An 18,085-nucleotide genomic window follows, 5' to 3' on the forward strand; every position below is an offset into this window, starting at 1 on the left:
GGGGTCGACGACTGGGGCACAGGTAAGCTTATATTAGTACCTACGGGTTGCGTACCCATTCAGGCGCTAAGTAGCCGATTTGTATATTTGTTTAATTTTTTTTAATGTTTTAGCTCCAAACTTGCATAATTATGGCCGTTTGCATCGACAAATTTAAGTGGAGCTTAGCTTAAGGCGTCGCTTAAAATCCATGACAACGATTATTGAAACAATGGTTGCCATGGATTTTAAGCTCTGCTTAAATTTGTCGGTGCAAACGGGCATAAATCACCTAAAGTTTTTATAGAACTCAGGAGTTTAATGTGAGACGTTTCAGTGGAGGTGCCCACTCCTTCTGTTGCAACTGGGGAGGATCAGGTAATGAGTTAGGGTTTGTTGTGTAAACGCAGAGCCATGAATCGCAGTTGCAGGGGGCGAACACGGCATGTTTTGCTTCATGCATTTTACGTCGTGCTTCGTTGCATCCCTTTTGGCATCCACATTTAATCAGCTCCTTTGTACGCCACTTGTGCTCGGTGTTTTCCGATCCATTTCTGCCTTCACCTTTGATTTGGCGTCGGTCGTATCCGACCTCGAATGTACCGGGTACTAATTACAGAGCATGTCAATCAAAACCGCTATAGAGTGGGAATTTTCATATATAATACCATAAGTAGTCGAAGTATTGTCGAATATTTTTGAGATGCTGTCACGAATGCTAGTTACGCTGAAGCGTGAAGCGTAACTAGCATGAGTGGAGCAGCAGCTCAAAAATAATCTACAAATACTTCGACTACGAATGGTATTCGGAGGACTATTCAATGAATCAAAAGAAAAATTAAGCATAATTACCCACGCGAATGTATTTCCATGACAACAATAAACGTCAAAATAAATTATGGAAGTTGCTTTTCATTTTGCTATTGATTCTATTCGAATTTTTGTGCTCCAAGCTAATTCGTTATGAGTGATTAAATTAAAAGATGTGGTGATAAGTCGGTTGTCGAAATTGATTAACAAACTAAGAAGAATGTTCCGGTTAATACGGCAAAATTTCGCGTCTTTTCACTGGTGGAAGTTTGACAAATGTCATTGAATAATCGCATTGAATTGTCACTTATAATTGCACAAGAGGTTTGTATTTTACCGAGTAAATTTGGGTTGTTTAGGTAATAAAAATCTGTTGCCTAGTAATTAGACGAGAAAAACTGTCAACTAATAAAAATGCGACACCGCAGGGGGAGCATTTTTAGGTTGACAGTTTTTCGAGTCCAATTGCTAAAAGGAAACAGATTTGAATTGCCACAACCCAAATTTATTCGGTTTAAATACAAACCTCGAGTGGAATTCGGCAGGACAATTTAACGAACAAGAAATTCACCAAACTAATCAATTATTGACAGACGTCAAACTAGTCATATGGGTAAGGATAATGCGATTATTGGTGCGAAAATGAATAAGTGAAAAAACCACTAGTGCATTTGTCGCTGGAAAAGTTGCAGGTAACTTTTGCCGCTGTCAAAGTGACAATTACACTGCGGCTTATGCGATTTTTTATACATGAGTTGAATTGTCACTTATAATTGCACAAGAGGTTTGTACATATTTTAGCGAGTAAATTTGGGTTGTTTAGGTAATGAAAATCTGTTGCCTAGCAATTAGACGAGAAAAACTGTCAACTAATAAAAATGCGACACCGAAGGTGGAGCATTTTTAGGTTGACAGTTTTTCAAGTTCAATTGCTAAAAGGAAACAGATTTGAATTGCAACAACCCAAATTTACTCGGTTTAAATACAAACCTCGAGTGTAATTCGGCAGGACAATTTAACGAACAAGAAATTCACCAATCAATTATTGACAAACGTCAAACTAGTCATATGGGAAAGGATAATGCGATAATTGATTCGAAAATGAATAAGTGAAAAAACCACTAGTGCATTTGTCGCTGGAAAAGTTGCAGGTAACTTTTGCCGCTGTCAAAGTGACAAATTCACTGCGGCTTATGCGATTTTTTATACATGAGTTGAATTGTCCCTGAAATACACACGTGCAATTATCTGTAATAATATCACAAGAGAGTGAGAATAAATTGAAAATAATTCGACAGGTTTTAGAAAACTTGTTCCCAGGCAATAGTCACGAGAGCCCAAAGGGCTCGAGTGGCTATTGCCAAATGGCAACAAGTTTGAGAAAAGACCTGGAGAATTATTATCTAATTTATCGAACTCTCGTGTGGTATTCGATAGATTATTTTTTCACGTTACAATCAAAATCACTGTTAAGATTTTCTTTATAGTCTTCTCCATTCTGTTTCTTCGCATATTCAACCCATTAGTCCTTCAAAATAACGACTAGTTTTGCGGTTTCTTCCAATTTATAGCCCCTCATTTCGTCGCAAAATAATTGGAATTGTTTCCAAACAGACGCGTTGCTTATTAGGGTACCTACATATTCTTAAATGCACTTACATTTACTTACAATGATTATATTACTTATTTCATCGACTGATGATTCACTAAAACGTTTGCGATTCATTTTACGAGCTTCTTGAAAATTTATGACAGACGCGTCAGATCAAGAAAATAGTTGTCATGTGGTTGTCATTCACTAAAAACAATGTACATTGAAAAATTCTCGCTGGGAATAATGTAAGTAGATTATTCTCACTATAATAATGTTGTGATTGGCTAGAACGTATATGAATGACTGAAATTGAACATTTCTATTGGTTTCGAGAAACGTCAAAAAATAATCACTTATAATTGCACAAGAGGTTTGTATTTTACCGAATAAATTTGGGTTGTTAAGGTAATGAAAATCTGTTGCCTAGCAATTAGACGAGAAAAACTGTGAACTAATAAAAATGCGACACCGAAGGTGGAGCATTTTTAGGTTGACAGTTTTTCGAGTTCAATTGCTAAAAGGAAACAGATTTGAATTGCAACAACCCAAATTTACTCGGTTTAAATATAAACCTCGAGTGTAATTCGGCAGGACAATTTAACGAACAAGAAATTCACCAAACTAGTCAATTATTGACAGACGTCAAGCTAATCATATGGGAAAGGATAATGCGATAATTGTTCCAAAATGAAAAGTGAAAAAACCACTAGTGCATTTGTCGCTGGAAAAGTTGCAGGTAACTTTTGCCGCTGTCAAAGTGACAATTGCACTGCGGCTTATGCGATTTTTTATACATGAGTTGAATTGTCACCTAAATTCCATACGAAAATCCTTTATTCTGGAAGGTATTTGTCTGGTATACAAAGATCTGGGATTTTGAACAGATGATAACATGAAGGGAGGTACCGCAGATGAAACCACCATGGTTGGCAGTTCGAAAGACGTACCGCTTTAAGGCGTCGCTGGTTGGAGAGATACTGAAGCATATTTCACGGTTCTTCTTTGTGAAGAGGATCCTTTTTGGGTTACTGGCGGTGGCGCAACCAAAGTAATTAGCAGTTGTGACTAATTATGCAAGTATGGAGCTAAAACAAATATTACAGAAAACGGCCAATTAGCGCCTGAATGGATAGGCACTCTCTAATTTTTTTGGATAAAATATCAAGTTGGAATAATTTCTTATCTTCACGCAAAATATTATAATCAGCAATGATAAATAATAATAGAAAGTTTCCCATTATCTCTCATAAAAACTCTCACTCTATAATAATTTCGTTCAATTGCATTTGTATATAAATACGACAACGAATTATCGCCGAATGTGGTAGACTCCCGAGGTCTTGAGAAATGTAAAATCGGGATATGCATCAAGATTATAGGAGTATTATTGTAGGTAGGTTAATGGATATTATTTCGAGCAATGTATTCGTTAGATTAAGCCTTTTAGGACTTTTATTTATTTAAAATGGGACTTCGTAGGCTTATCGAAAACCCGAAAAAAAACAGAAAACCGAATATAATGATGCTCTGGTATACCACAAAGGCAACACAAAAAATCATAAATAATACTAAAGCAAACAAAAATATAGAATAATCAGCCGATACACTTACAAAAACAATGGTCAAATAGGAAAAGAATCTGCAAAAGAGGATAAAAGGAAGGAAATTTACATCCCAGAAAAAACAAGGAAACTCACGGAGGAAAGACGAAAACTAAACGAAGATGGTAAAAGGAAATCAATAGAATATGCAGAAATCAATGGGACAATTAGAAAAACCATTGAAGAAAATAAAAGAAAGAACACGAAATAAAAAAAAGAGAATAACAAGAGTATGAAATGTCTGAGACCTAGGCTAGGTAGACTTGAAATAAATAAAATACAAGGCAAGAACGACCACAGATACATAGATACACATAACATCAATTAAAATGTATGGGGGAACAAAACCAATACACATAAGAAGAGGTGTGAGACAGGACGACGTAATGTACGTCCGTGAAGTTGGCACCGCCCATTGTTCATATTAATATTATTTGTATGCATATCGTTTGTTTACGTTTGTTTAACTATTTTCATCGTTTGTTTACATTTCCGTACGTCTTTTTTTAAAATTCAAAATGGGCGAGGTAACTTCACGGTGGCTCGCCCAAAATCATAATTTTGTTTGTTTATCGATGCAGGTCGTTTGTTTATCGTTTGTTTACGTTTGTTTAACTATTTTCATCGTTTGTTTACATTTCCGTATGTCTTTTTTTAATATTCAAAATGGGCGAGCTAACTTCACTGTGGCTCGCCCAAAATCATAATTTTGTTTGTTTATCGATGCAGGTCGTTTGTTTATCGTTTGTTTACGTTTGTTTAACTATTTTCATCGTTTGTTTATATTTCCGTAATGTCTTTTTTAAAAATTCCAAATAAGCGAACTAACTTCACGGTGGCTGGCCCAAGATCATACTGCTGCTAAGTTTGCAGATCACCTGTCACGCGGTACACTACTAACCGGCGATTCCTTAACCGGCAATAACCAAACCGGCGACGACTAACCGGCGCTATCACAAGCCGGCGCTGATCATACCGGCGCTTGCTCAAACCGGCGCTATGCCTTGCCGGCGTTCGATCAACCTGCGCTATGCCTTGCCGGCGCTCGTTCCACCGGTGCATTCCGATTTGTGCGGATTGGATTAATAAAACGCGTTATACTTACTCAATCTGATTCCTCTTGTTTGACCACTTTTAAAATGATAGTTAAAGTGCTAATAACAAACCCTACAACACCCCACCTAAAATAATTTAAGAATTCCATCGACATGTTCATACTATGGCAATCCATGTTATCATTCCAAATGTGTAAGTTACATAATTTGCAGATCGCATCGATTGAACAAGTGCCCATATGCTGAATTGACAAGCGCCGGCATGACCGAGCGCTGGCTTGACAAGCGCCGGCATATACCGAGCGCCGGCTTGGTGCGGCGCCGGTTCGTGTATTGCCGGTTTGGAATCGCCGGTTTGGAATTTTCCGCCTGTCACGGATCAGTATCTATGAAATAAAATTTTTATCACATCGAATTGGTTCCCGTGAAAAACATACATGCAGTGATTTGGTAAACGTAAAAGGCTCTAATAAATTAGTCACTGTTTTTTAAACAATTCTCTAATTTTTATAATTATTAAAATGTACGATGGTACTTAGAACTGCCTACCGTTTTAATATTAGTTGAGAACAGAGCTGGGTTGAGAATTCTAAAAAACCACTCCAGCGACGAGCGTTCTAATTGTTTCAAAAATGCTCGCAAGCATCGAGCTGTTTTGCAAAGCGAAACCGCTTGCGAGTTCCGAGCACTCCTAAAGCGAAGCTCTCTGCGCCGAGCACTAAGTAAACGCTCGAGTATCGAGCACCAAGCGGCCGCTCCGAAAAGTGCTCGCGAGCAAGCGCTTTTTCCGCTTGGAGCGCTTTTTCAAGCTCGCGAGCAGTACCCAGCTCTGGTTGAGAATTGGGCAGTGTTTGAATTGTGACGAATTAAATTTATTTATTAGGTCAGTCAATTGAACGGAAGTTGAACTATTGTGGTAGACCTGGTCCCTTGTAAAGCGCGCTTTATTTTCAAGTGATAAAATTTGAAATTTGACAATCACGTTTTCCTAACATCTTATCCTAACAAATTGGATCACTTGTCCTAAGTGGGGTGGGATTCTGCAAACTTGGCCTCATACTACCAAATCTGCAATTTAAGGCTAGTTGTGAGTAATTATTCTATTCTTATTTTAGCCAATCTTTTACGCAGTTGACTAGAACGAATGTTTCATTCGTACCAAAAGTGAACTGTTATGAGTCGGAAGTACTGAAACAAGTAACCATGTGTATAGAGGGTACTGCAGACTATTTCCTAGGGCAACTCCAAAGAATGAGTAAATATTGAAAAACATATTGAACACATTAAAGTAGATTTTATATCTATGTTGTACAATGTTTACAATAGTAGCATTTCCATGGTAGATAACTTCATTGGTTACAATTCAAACACTTCCCAATTAAGTTACTTATTTATGTCAATCAACTGAACAGGTACAACTGGCTTATAGTGTTTCATAGATGACTCGATCCATTCTAAAATAAAACAACCCGTCCGGCAAATGCCAAGATATATCCTCACGTAATCGCAGGGTAAAATCGCTTAAATACAGCAGACGGGCGGACAAATATACTCAGACAGTTTCTCAACTAATATTAAAACGGTAGGCAGTTCTACGGTAAAGTACCTACCATCATACATTTTAATATAAAAATTAGAGAATTGTTTGAAGAGCAGTGACTAATTTATTATTTTATTATTATTAGAGCCTTTTACGTTTACCTAATCACTGCATGTATATTTTTCAGGGGAACCAATTCGCTGTGATAAATATTTTATTTCATAGATATTGATCCGTGACAGATTACATCATTCCTTTTTGCAACGATAATTTAAAAAAACAAAATGAGCAATTTGACGATGAAAATAATGGTATTTTGATTTCCAATTTTTTTAAATAAAAATATACAAAACAGATAATAAGGCTATTTTTTCCACATTTAATAATACGTAAGTGGTTCATAAGCGAATACAATGATTATTTTAGTCGCACCACCGTAAAGTTAATTTGTCTATTTAAAATTTTTTTAAAAGATGCATATCGCGATGAAAAATAATATGATGACAGTAAAGTTTACGCGCCCACAGACGATAAACAAATGACCTGCAAACTTAGCAGCAGTATGATCTTGGGCCAGCCACCGTGAAGTTAGTTCGCTCATTTTGAATTTTTAAAAAAGACATTACGGAAATGTAAACAAACGATGAAAATAGTTAAACAAACGATAAACAAACGACCTGCATCGATAAACAAACAAAATTATGATTTTGGGCGAGCCACCGTGAAGTTAGCTCGCCCATTTTGAATTTTTAAAAAAGACGTACGGAAATGTAAACAAACGATGAAAATAGTTAAACAAACGTAAACAAACGATAAACAAACGATGTGCATACAAATAATATTAATACGAACAATGGGCGGTGCCAACTTCACGGACGTACAAAATGTCACAAACCTTTTAATCAGACTCTGGAGGATGTCTTTAAACACTTAGAGTGGGAAGATAGAGGTTTAAAGATATTTGGACACCGTTTGAATAATTTAAGATATGCGGACGATATCGCCCTAATAACTGACAAGAAAGAAGAACTGTCAGAAATGTTGGAAGAACTGGACACTGTAGCAAAAAGAATAGGTCTTAATATGCACTACACGAACACTAAAATCATAACAAACACAGATGAAGAAATAACAGTTCGATGTAAAAATATAAGTTTTTTTTGTTTATATCACATTTGTTTTGTTAACTTTTAGGGGGGTACATATTTTCGTTGGGACACCAATACAAACAATTTAATCTGTGATATTACTAATCAACATTAGTGTATAACTGTAATCGACGTCCAAAAAGTCGCTTATTATTATTTGTACCATATTCAATGTTTGTACGTAGTTTACTTATCGGTCGTTACCCGTGTCGCTTAATAACTTTGATAAAACTGACAAGATATACCGAGCGTATCTTTATATGGAGAGATAGATTAATAAGTAGGTACCTAATCCTAGTTTCAGCCAAAGAGTAAGTATTCTTTGGTTTCAACGTAGATTTAAACGAGCTGAAAATGAAAGAATATTAGAAAGTAAAGAAAACAGGATACCCAATAATTGCATCAAATATCACGAGGCAAAGGTGAATGTGTCAACAATAAAAAAAAACGCGGTGAGTAATACTTGCATAATTATACACCAAAGTTGAAAGTACAGAGCACGATTTATCCAACAAGTAAAGCTACGATGTTGGTTATTATTATGTTTGCTAAAACTAGTCAGATCTAGCTTAATGACTAAATTACTAAGAAATTACTTCGATTATTTGGTAAAATCTAATGATGAGATATTAATACATTGCTTTAAAGTTTAAACAAACAGATACGTATAAGTATGTACGTTCGAAGTACTTGCTACTTGCTATCATTGTACACGAAATGAGCATATACAACGCTACTCGAGATTAAGAAAACTTGTCCTATATACTCAAATCTGGGCGAAATTCCAGTGACAAATCTTTCGCAGGCGAATTGTATTGCATTCGAAGGGATTTATCGACTCTTGAGTGGAAAGAGAAATTAACCACCAACAAACGTCACACGACACATCATGCTAGGGTCGTGATCATTCCGTTAAAACCAAGATGAAAAATTCGAAAGTGAGACTCAAAACAGACAAATTCTAACTCCTAACGTTGTCATGCTATGGCATCATGCTCTGTTTAATTCGGTATTGCGGAATAGTTTTGACATCTCTCTGGAGGGTATAGAGTATCTCAACATTAAACACTTCAAACAGCACAATCAAATCCATCGTTTGTTCAAAATTGGTTTTCGGTTTTTGTACCAAATTGGAGCTTGAGTTTTTGTTTTTGAGGAAGATTTGGACAGGCGAGAGAATATTGAAGAAATTGTTTTAAATTTCAAGCAATTGAACATTTTATTGAACTTGCATGGGCCAAAATACAATACAAAAAAATGTACTCGTATATCTTAATTCATTTAAAGTTGCATTATTGCTTGTCCCATCGAGATAGCGTAAATAGTTATTTAGAATACAACTTACAAGGAATGTAAGTAGCGTCTAATGTTTGAGGAAGGTCATAATAGTTTGCGGAAATGCGGAATGCCGGCGTTACCAACGGATTTGGTAACTCCGGCTCTGGCACCTCCGAACAAATTTTAGCATTCAATTCAGGGGACGATGAAATCACGCACTTCTCGTGACATTGTAAAAAGTAACACGTGGTTTTGTGTATTTGGTGTCTGCTTTATGGGTAATATCATTTATATTAATATTATGTATTCTCTGTGCCCCTTCATATCAAAAAGTGATAACGTAGTTTTGCTTGTGTGTGTTTGAAGCGCTGAACTAACAAAAATGGAATGCTAATCCAATAAAAATAAACTGGCACAAATTGATTTCGCGCAAGTCAGACACCGCGAAGCCGCCAAATTTAGAGGATAGCCAGAGCCGGTCTCTAAAATATTTGGAAGTAACTACATATTGGGGAAAGTCGGATAACGAAGTGAGGAATTTTGGTTATTCCTATACATGGACATTACCGAATAATTTTATGACACAATATTTACAAGACTACATGTATAATGTATAATAAGAATAACTAAAACATAATTAAGACATTACAAATTGCCGAGATTTATACCTATATCTTGCCTCGCAGTAAAATACTTTAAAGTACCTACTTTTCCCAGCATTTGTCCAAAACAACAATATACCATTGTTTGTCGGATATTTGGATTTCCTTTAGATAAAACAACCGTGTTAATAATAAGACCTGATTCACAGAAATATACACAGTTCAGAAGCTCACCCAATGCGCATGCTCAGAAGTGCACTAACATCTGATTCGCAGAGAGTAAAGTAGTGTAATTTTGTTCTCGCGCATCTTTACCTATCGGAATTCTAGTGTGTGTATATTTCTCTGTTTTGAAGAGACAACTCTTATTTTCTGCTGTTTAATCTACAAGTACAATACAAGACTTCAGCCTACTGTCGATACCCCTCAGATTTCTTTCCAGTGGATTCCTCTACCCTCATCCCTATCCTTCCCTTCGCACAATTTATTCCGCAGTTTCTGCAACTGTCGTTCACCGGAGGAGGCGAACAAACTATTGCAAACAACCCTCGGACACCAGTTTTATTTAATTAATTATAGTCAAGGATATTTGTGCTCTGTGAATGAAATCTCGTACCTTTAATTTTTGATTTATCATTGCGTCAATTCCGTTATCACCCTTCATTTACTAACCATCATCATTCATACCTGAAATCACGATTTTTGTTAGAAATCAATTCAATAAACCTTCTGTACCTATTCTTTAATCGTTCTCTTTTAACTTTGCTGTACGACCTTCAGATAACCAAAGTTAGTGGCCCCTATATTTCCCCAGCAATATTTTTGAACCTTTTCAGTATTTTCAAACTCCGGACGCCGCCGTAGGGATGGATTTTCCCCCTTTTCTTTTTCAGATTTCTTCGTCACACTACCATTGTCAAAATTTATTTGTACAAGTAACTTATTTCGATTGAACTTCCGTTTCGAGTATTGGTTGGAATTATTTATCTTTACCTAGTCGTTCCCTGCAAGTGCAGCACCCACACATCCATAGCAACTCTTGTTTCGCCTTTAAATTTCGAGTTGCGCAACCATTCATGACCTTCCTGTAATGTTACAGTTCAGAAACGATATATAGGGTGTAACATCTAAGACCACAAGGATCATAATTCCTTTACCATAAAAAACACCAAACAAAATCTAAAATATAAAATACTTACCAGTGCCGTATCAAACTTATGTTTGTTTTTAAATGGAACGCTCCATACTTTATTGCAGATTTGGAAAGTACTAAAAAGTACTTATTTTTTGTGTAACATATACCCTTAACATTCGCAATTTCTTCCACTAAATCGCGATGGCAGCTGAGTTTAGAATGAGCACCGACTAAGATCTCTTCTACTGTCACGTAATTATTTTGGACACTTTATCGAAAAAATAAAATGTTTGGTAAAATATTTGATATAATGCTAACTTTGCCCTTATAAAGGTAAAGAAGGTATGCAATTTGCTGCAATTAGACTGATTTATATGCGATTTCGCATTCATTTAGATCGAATACTTATACTTATTAATTTACTTTGATAAAACCGGCCGTGAACGACTCATAATTTCATATTTGATTAAACTTAGCATCGTGGGCATTTGACCAATATCACTTGGTCCTTATTATACTTTTCAACAACAACGGTTCCTCACATTTAATAATAAATAATTTGTAGTTAGTCATCAAAATGACTTTTCATATAAGACCGATCACTACAGAAGATGAGGACCAGATTTCCGAACACATGCGTACCATCTTCAGGAGAGACGAACCTTTAAGTCGTTCTGTGGGACTGGCAGATCAACTGATCCAAAAAAGTCCAAGAACCCAAAAGGATAGTTCAAAACGAGAAGTCTCTCTAGTCGCAGTGGACGAGCTTTCCAATATAGTTGGCTTGTGTTTGAATGAATTCAAGCAAAGAAACGACCCCGAATCCCATTTCAAAAGCACTAATTCGGATCTACAGAAGATTGTCGAACTCGTAGATTATATCGACAAAGAAGCAGATGTATTTAGCAAGTACCCTGACGTCAATGGTATTATATGCATACACATATTGTCGGTAGTACCGGCTTGGAGAGGAAAGGGTATAGCAAAGCAACTAGTAATTGAAACAAGGTAAATCGGAAAAACAAATTCGCTCTTTATTTATATTATTTTGTAGGAAAATTGCTAACGCTCTAAACGCACAACTACTGCAAATGGATTGTTCTAGTTACTATAGCGCGCAATTAGCGTTACAATTGAACTTTCGTTGCATATATAAAAAGAAATATGCCGATTATTGTGTAGATGGAACGCCTGTATTTCTGATTGACCAGCCACATGAAGAAATTGGAGTATATGTGCAGCATACGAAGGAACAATAAAAATGGGTCCAGCTTTTCTACTATTTTTTATACCTAGATCTACTCTACAACGTATTCCATTACTTTTTAAATTTTTCAGAATAAACTGTGATGATTAAATAGTAAGAGAAGACTATAACTCTCACCCCAAGAAATTGTTTCCCCTGCATTATCTTCTGCAGCAAAATTCGCCCAATATATAATCCCGCTCATTTGGTTTTTTTAATATGTATGCTTTATCAGAAATTAAAAGTATAGTATTTTTGCTTTTTACGCTTTTTTCCTATACAATAATAATATACTATTACAGCGCACATGTTAAAATAAGTTTGAATGAGTAAGCTAAGGGTCTCTTTAACAGTAGGGTAGATAAAGTGAAACAAACCATTGTGCATTGTGTCATTTTTTTCAAACAAATTTCATAATAATACAATATTATTTCCCTGGAAACGACGGAATAACCTAAGCTTGCTATTTTGGACGTCTAAATTAAATACATACAACATTTTTAGAAGTTTTATGATTTATGAAACTAACCAACTCATGAAAGATGATTCAATCGATGGTTCGCTTTATCGTCTTGTAAATAAATAACTAAAAATTCATTCACTAGTGTGCAGGTTTTTAATGATAATTTCAAGTATTTTAGAATTTCTAGAGCTTTAAGAGTTTGATAAAAAATGAGAAACCGTTTAATCGACAGTTATATCGCCCGATCGCTGCAGACAGTACAAACAAAGGTGAGTATGTGAAGAAGTACAATTTAAATCCCAAAACTCGTTCTATAAACGAAGATCGAAATCTTTACATGTTACGAATAACATTTGAGTAAAGGATTTTTATTACAACAGCAGGACGTTTGATTAGTTTTTTATTTATTTATTTAAATTACGACTAGACGAAACACGAAAAGGTCGAAATAGTCCGCCTTTCTATACTATTGTGTAAATGTCATGTGAACTTTTTTAGGCAGAACCGGCCATCCTGTATGTGTAAATGTTTTCATGTAGTTGAAATCTGGATAGGAGGATTTTATTACGAATCGGCACGGAATTGGTTTATTTCATCAGAATTTGTTATGTTAGTATCTATTTGTCCATTTTAGATTTCATTTTAATTGTTTAATTTTTTATGTAAATTTTATCCTTCGTGTAAATTTGTATATTTAAATGATAAGATGTAAACATTGTGCGTTAGAACGTAAGAAACATCTGGTCGTTGTGCTATAAGGACATTGTTATCGCGAAGGTTTCGAGACGCACATGTGTATCGCTGATAACGAAGAGGCACGTATACGATTTCTTTGCACATTAATTACGGCGTAAGTGTAGAGACGCAACGCGTTCCGTTTTGGTGACGAGTTTGATGGAGTGATGGTAGTAGTTTACCTTAAACAGGAAACCACGTTTAAATCACGTCAGAGTGTGTTTTCTTGAACGCTAATTTTGCCAAGCAATTGTTTATTTCTCTTTGTTTAAAAACGCAGTTTCGTCGATATTGGATTACTCGGTGCAGAAGCAGTTAAAGTAAAGCCTTGTGAAAAGTTAATTCGGTTTATCCGTTTACGGACAAAGTTACGTCGTTGTTGAAAAAGAAACCTTTTTCTTTTGTATAATAAAAGTCAAAGTATTACTCGTTTGAACAGTCAGTTAAGCCAGTTTGTGTTAAAATTGTTCCAATGGAGTAGAAAAGTGGCGAAGTTTCTTGAAGCTTTCAGCGAATGTTTTTGCATCAGTGCTAAATTACGACCAGATTAAGGGATTCGTGTTTGAGAAACTGTAAGTAATTTTAAGCCTTTCTTTGTTTATTTCTGTCGACCAACTGCGTGTGGGGTCTTGTGTTCCTTTTTTACTTCTGGTTTTTCTTGATTATTGATTGCGTATAAGTTTCAAAATAAATTATTTTGTCTTTGTAATCAATTAACTGTGTTTATTTGAGTCCATTGTACTATCCAGATAGAGTTCGCATGTTCAGATTTTTTCTATTTGTGCCCAAGATTTGTCTCAGGTGATAAAACAAAAAGTTGATCGATGCTACTGAGTCTTCTAAATTGTTAATTTCTCGTCATTATTCGAAGATGTACAAGAAGAGATCATAAAACTTTTAAGTTTCAATTATTGATTTTGTTGAGCTAACTTGTCAGGTGTTTTGTTACGTGTAGCTAACCGCACGCCATTGCACACAGCAATACATATGTATAACGATGGGGTAAGTAGTATTATTCTGATAACATTTTGATTATATTTACAGAATTAGTGGTAGTTTAAAGTTTATAATTGGTTGCAGTTAGATACTAGATTTAATTAGAAAAAAATGTAAATTACTTGTAATCTTAATTGTGAAAATTTGTGATTCAAATGTGAAGTAATTAATTCAGTAACTTGTAATGAAGTGTCACCTGTACATGAAATTGGCATGTGGTTATTTCTCTTAATAATCTTTTATGTTTTAATTTGTCCAGTATATTATCGTTTTGTTATTCTACAGGTTTAACACGATTCACGAATTTATAAATCTCTTCGTTTCGGGAGGAATGGGTTTATTCGACAATCGCGTTTACCAAAGGTAATAAATAGAGTACACACGAATGTACAATAAACTGCCTTTAATTTAAACACATCAACCCTTAAATATTATCGTCAATAAAACTACTGCAGGCAGGAGGCACCCCAAGTCTATGTAAAGGTAATTTTTTAATGTGATCCGTCTTACTAAAGTGACTAGGGTCTAAGGTGATCGAGTAACCATTATTCCTGTAGTTAATTGGCAGTTAATCTAAATAAATCGACCCTTAGAATCTCCAATAATAATTCACAGTCGTAGATCATTTTTTAGCAAGGTCGATTTTCTAGGGTAAAAGTTATAAAGGAACATTTTGTAGTGGTCGAGCAATTATATTGTGCCTGTATTTAATTTGAGTACTTACATTCCCGCATTGATTAGGCCAGAAGGTTTGACTCTTCGAAGAAGATGACCAAGATTCCTCTTGTCGACGCTGCTACATTTAAACAGCAAATATTACAAGTCTTACGTTTGCATTCTGGTAGGAAGATTAGAACTATTGTATGGCACTGTGTACTACCGACTGATGGTCTAAGCATTCCTCATCAGCTATTTAACTCTTCATACTCTTGGCGTCATATCCTCCTGACAACACCCTATGGTGAGCAAAGTACTAACGCATGCAGAAACTTGATCATCCACAGAATCCTTATAGTGTGTGATTTTTTAAACAGGACCCTTCAGTTTCATGTAAAAATGCGAATGTGATTCAAATGCCTTACTTTTACGAATTCGGGTTAATAAACAAATTAAAACGCACATTGAGCTAATGGGTTTCTGTTTAATTATAACTTTAACGATAATATTGTCAGGCCCGTAGCCAGAGGGTGGCCAGGAGCCCCACCTACAACGCTATCTGGAAATTACAGTTGATGGTTTCTTTACAAAAATTACAGAGGAAATCTTTATCAAAAACTTCTTAAGCCTCACCTAGGAAAATACCGGCCACCCCTGCTACTTCATTCTGGCTACGGGCCTGAATACTGTAATCGTCTACGGCTCTACGCAAAATGAATAGAATCGGGAACTTGTAAGCATTTACTTAAATCCATCAAATGTAGGACAGTTCTTTAGATAAGTAGTAGGTACCATATCTACGACTACTCGATAGGTTTACTTATTGTATTCATTATTTTACACTGACACTTGGTTAGTTGGTTCTATTTTAATAATAGCTTACTGTGATTTTTCAGTGTTCTAATGGATCAATTTTACGTGAGACTAGCAACTGACGCGGACAATGATGAAATATGGGAGTTTTCAAAGAAATTTTACTTTAAAGACGAACCCCTGAACAATTTCTTACGTCTACACGAATGTATCGAAAGGGATAGTTTTCCGATAGTATGTGATAAAGACCGAAACTTTTTTCTGCTGGCAGTTGACCAACTTTCCAATATTATAGCAATATGCAAGATCGAACTAATCAAGAGGGATGACGCTAAAACTGCGACTAAGTGCGCTAATGTCCAATATCAGAAAATATTGGACTTTATTGAGTACATTGATAGAGAAGGTGATTTGTTTAATAAATTTCCTCAGGTAGAGCAAGTTCTTCAGATAAAGAGACTATCGGTTGATACTGCGTGGAGGAGAAGGAGCGTAGCTCAAAACATAATAATGAAGATAAGGTAAATAAATCGATGTCACTTTCTAGTACCTATACGGGGTGTCCAATATCCATTCGAATTCTATAGGCTTGTTATTATTAAAGATATTTTGTATGCTGACTAAAATGTTGTTTTGAAAATTATTTTTAAATGAGTGTCATAATGGGATATCTGTATGATTAAAGAAAGTTTTATATAGGTATTCTCTTTTCAACGAAGTAAGATACACGATATGATTCAAGAAAGAGTATTATTATGATGGTCATTTAATAATTAATTTTTGTTTTATCGATTTCACCGTCAAATAATGAATAAAAACACTTTCTAACCATTTAAAAAGTCAATATTTCGTCCATTGCTGAAAAAAGGTACATCGTTGAAAAGAGACTCATCCTCCACCATCATGTATTATCTTATAATTATGTATATCAATGATGTATTGTAAAATGTTGTATTCATTGTTACAGCATACTGAAAAGAGTATGTACGTGATTATAGGCTTGACTATCTTGTAGGGAACTTGCAACTGCAATGAATATTCAACTCATTCGCATGGAATGTACAAGTTACTACAGCGCCCAATTGGCGATTAAGATGAATTTTCAATGCTTTTATAGGAAAAAGTATACGGATTATCAAAAAGACGGCAAGCCAATATTTTCGCCTGAATACCCTCACGAAGAGGTTGGGGTGTATGTGTATGATATGTGTTCTTCTAAATTAAGTTAAAATTATTTCCTCAAATTCATAAATTACGTTTGTATTTTGTCCCGAATAAATACAATTTGTTTTTGTTTTTCTGTATTAAGTACCAGGAAATGAGACCTAAATTACAAGAGGTTATTAGGTCCATGGCCTAATAATTAGGCCATGATTAGGTTGTTACAATTAATGTTTTTTTAGCTTTGGACAGTAATCTCCGCAAAAATAGTCTGGTAATCCTACTAGGCTTTTTTAACCGTGATGATTTTACCTATCATCTCATTTAAGTTTATATCACAAAAAGTGTCACAGTTAATATTCAGACACGCCAGAAATGGCAATTTCAAAATGTCAACTGGAATTGTTTTATTTTACAGATCATTTAATAACCAAACAACCGTTTAAGTGTTACACAATGTAGTAGGTATAGGTACTTAAAGCAGCTATGGTATCGATTCCAACATCAACCATATGAACAGGGACACGATCGTACCAAACTCCCATGGTGGAGCGAGGAATGTAAAAGGGCTATTAAGCAAAAAAAGAACGCATTTAATAAATGTAGAAAGAACCCATTATAGAGTAAGTAACGAACGGGTGATCAAAAATGAGTTGCTGTCGAGTTGCCTTTGGAAGTTCAAGTTAAGTACGATTTGCCAGGTAAACAAAAATTCCAAAGGTGACTCGACAGCAACTCATTTTCGATCGCATAGTACAAGCAACTCAAAGCGAAATCGCGGTAAATAACATTAACAAAAAGACCTCCTGCAATACATTCGTTAAATTTATCAACATAAAGGAGCCGGGACACTTCGCCGAATGCCCACAACGCCGACACGATTTTTGGATGACCCATATATCGCCGACTAGGGACACTACGCCGACCGTGCCCACATCGTCGACAAGTGTGCAAGGGACACAACGCCGACCATGCCCACTTCGCCGACGGACACTAAGCCGACGTGCCCACAACGTCGACTCATACAGTATGGTACGGAGTGCAGCTGAGTTATTGTAGGTTTAGAATATTTTTTTAACTTTTTTTGAACTACAAACTCATACAAAAATTATTAATGAAGCTGGACGAAGCGTGACACCACGCAGCTTTGGATATTAGGTTATTTGTAGGCTTAGGACATTTTTGACTTAAAAAAATACAAACTCATACAAAAATAGTCGGCGTTGTGGTCACGTGCGGCGTAGTGTCCATCGGCGTAGTGGGCATTGTCGG

The 18,085-nt window shown here is 35.7% G+C and overlaps 1 protein-coding gene across 1 annotated transcript; it reads left to right on the plus strand.

The window, feature by feature from the left end:
* Positions 1-7,458: 7,458 nt before the first annotated feature.
* LOC116169084 lies at positions 7,459-16,956 on the plus strand. The gene is made up of 5 exons (XM_031485112.1): positions 7,459-8,179; positions 11,308-11,750; positions 11,797-11,998; positions 15,728-16,173; positions 16,668-16,956. The coding sequence occupies exons 2-5, from the start codon at positions 11,320-11,322 to the stop codon at positions 16,879-16,881; spliced, it is 1,293 nt and encodes a 430-aa protein (XP_031340972.1). The 5' UTR covers positions 7,459-8,179; positions 11,308-11,319; the 3' UTR covers positions 16,882-16,956.
* The last annotated feature ends 1,129 nt before the right edge of the window (positions 16,957-18,085 follow it).

The sequence above is a fragment of the Photinus pyralis genome, unplaced genomic scaffold (genome assembly GCF_008802855.1).
Source record: "Photinus pyralis isolate 1611_PpyrPB1 unplaced genomic scaffold, Ppyr1.3 Ppyr1.4_LG4, whole genome shotgun sequence".
NCBI lineage: Eukaryota > Metazoa > Arthropoda > Insecta > Coleoptera > Lampyridae > Photinus > Photinus pyralis.

Excerpts from the sequence above, each read along its gene's own strand:
- LOC116169084 (XM_031485112.1), top strand. The coding sequence starts at position 11,320 with ATGACTTTTCATATAAGACCGATCACTACAGAAGATGAGGACCAGATT. Across the intron at positions 11,751-11,796 it reads CAACTAGTAATTGAAACAAG|GAAAATTGCTAACGCTCTAA; the intron begins GTAAATCGGAAA and ends ATTATTTTGTAG. Across the intron at positions 16,174-16,667 it reads AACATAATAATGAAGATAAG|GGAACTTGCAACTGCAATGA; the intron begins GTAAATAAATCG and ends ACTATCTTGTAG.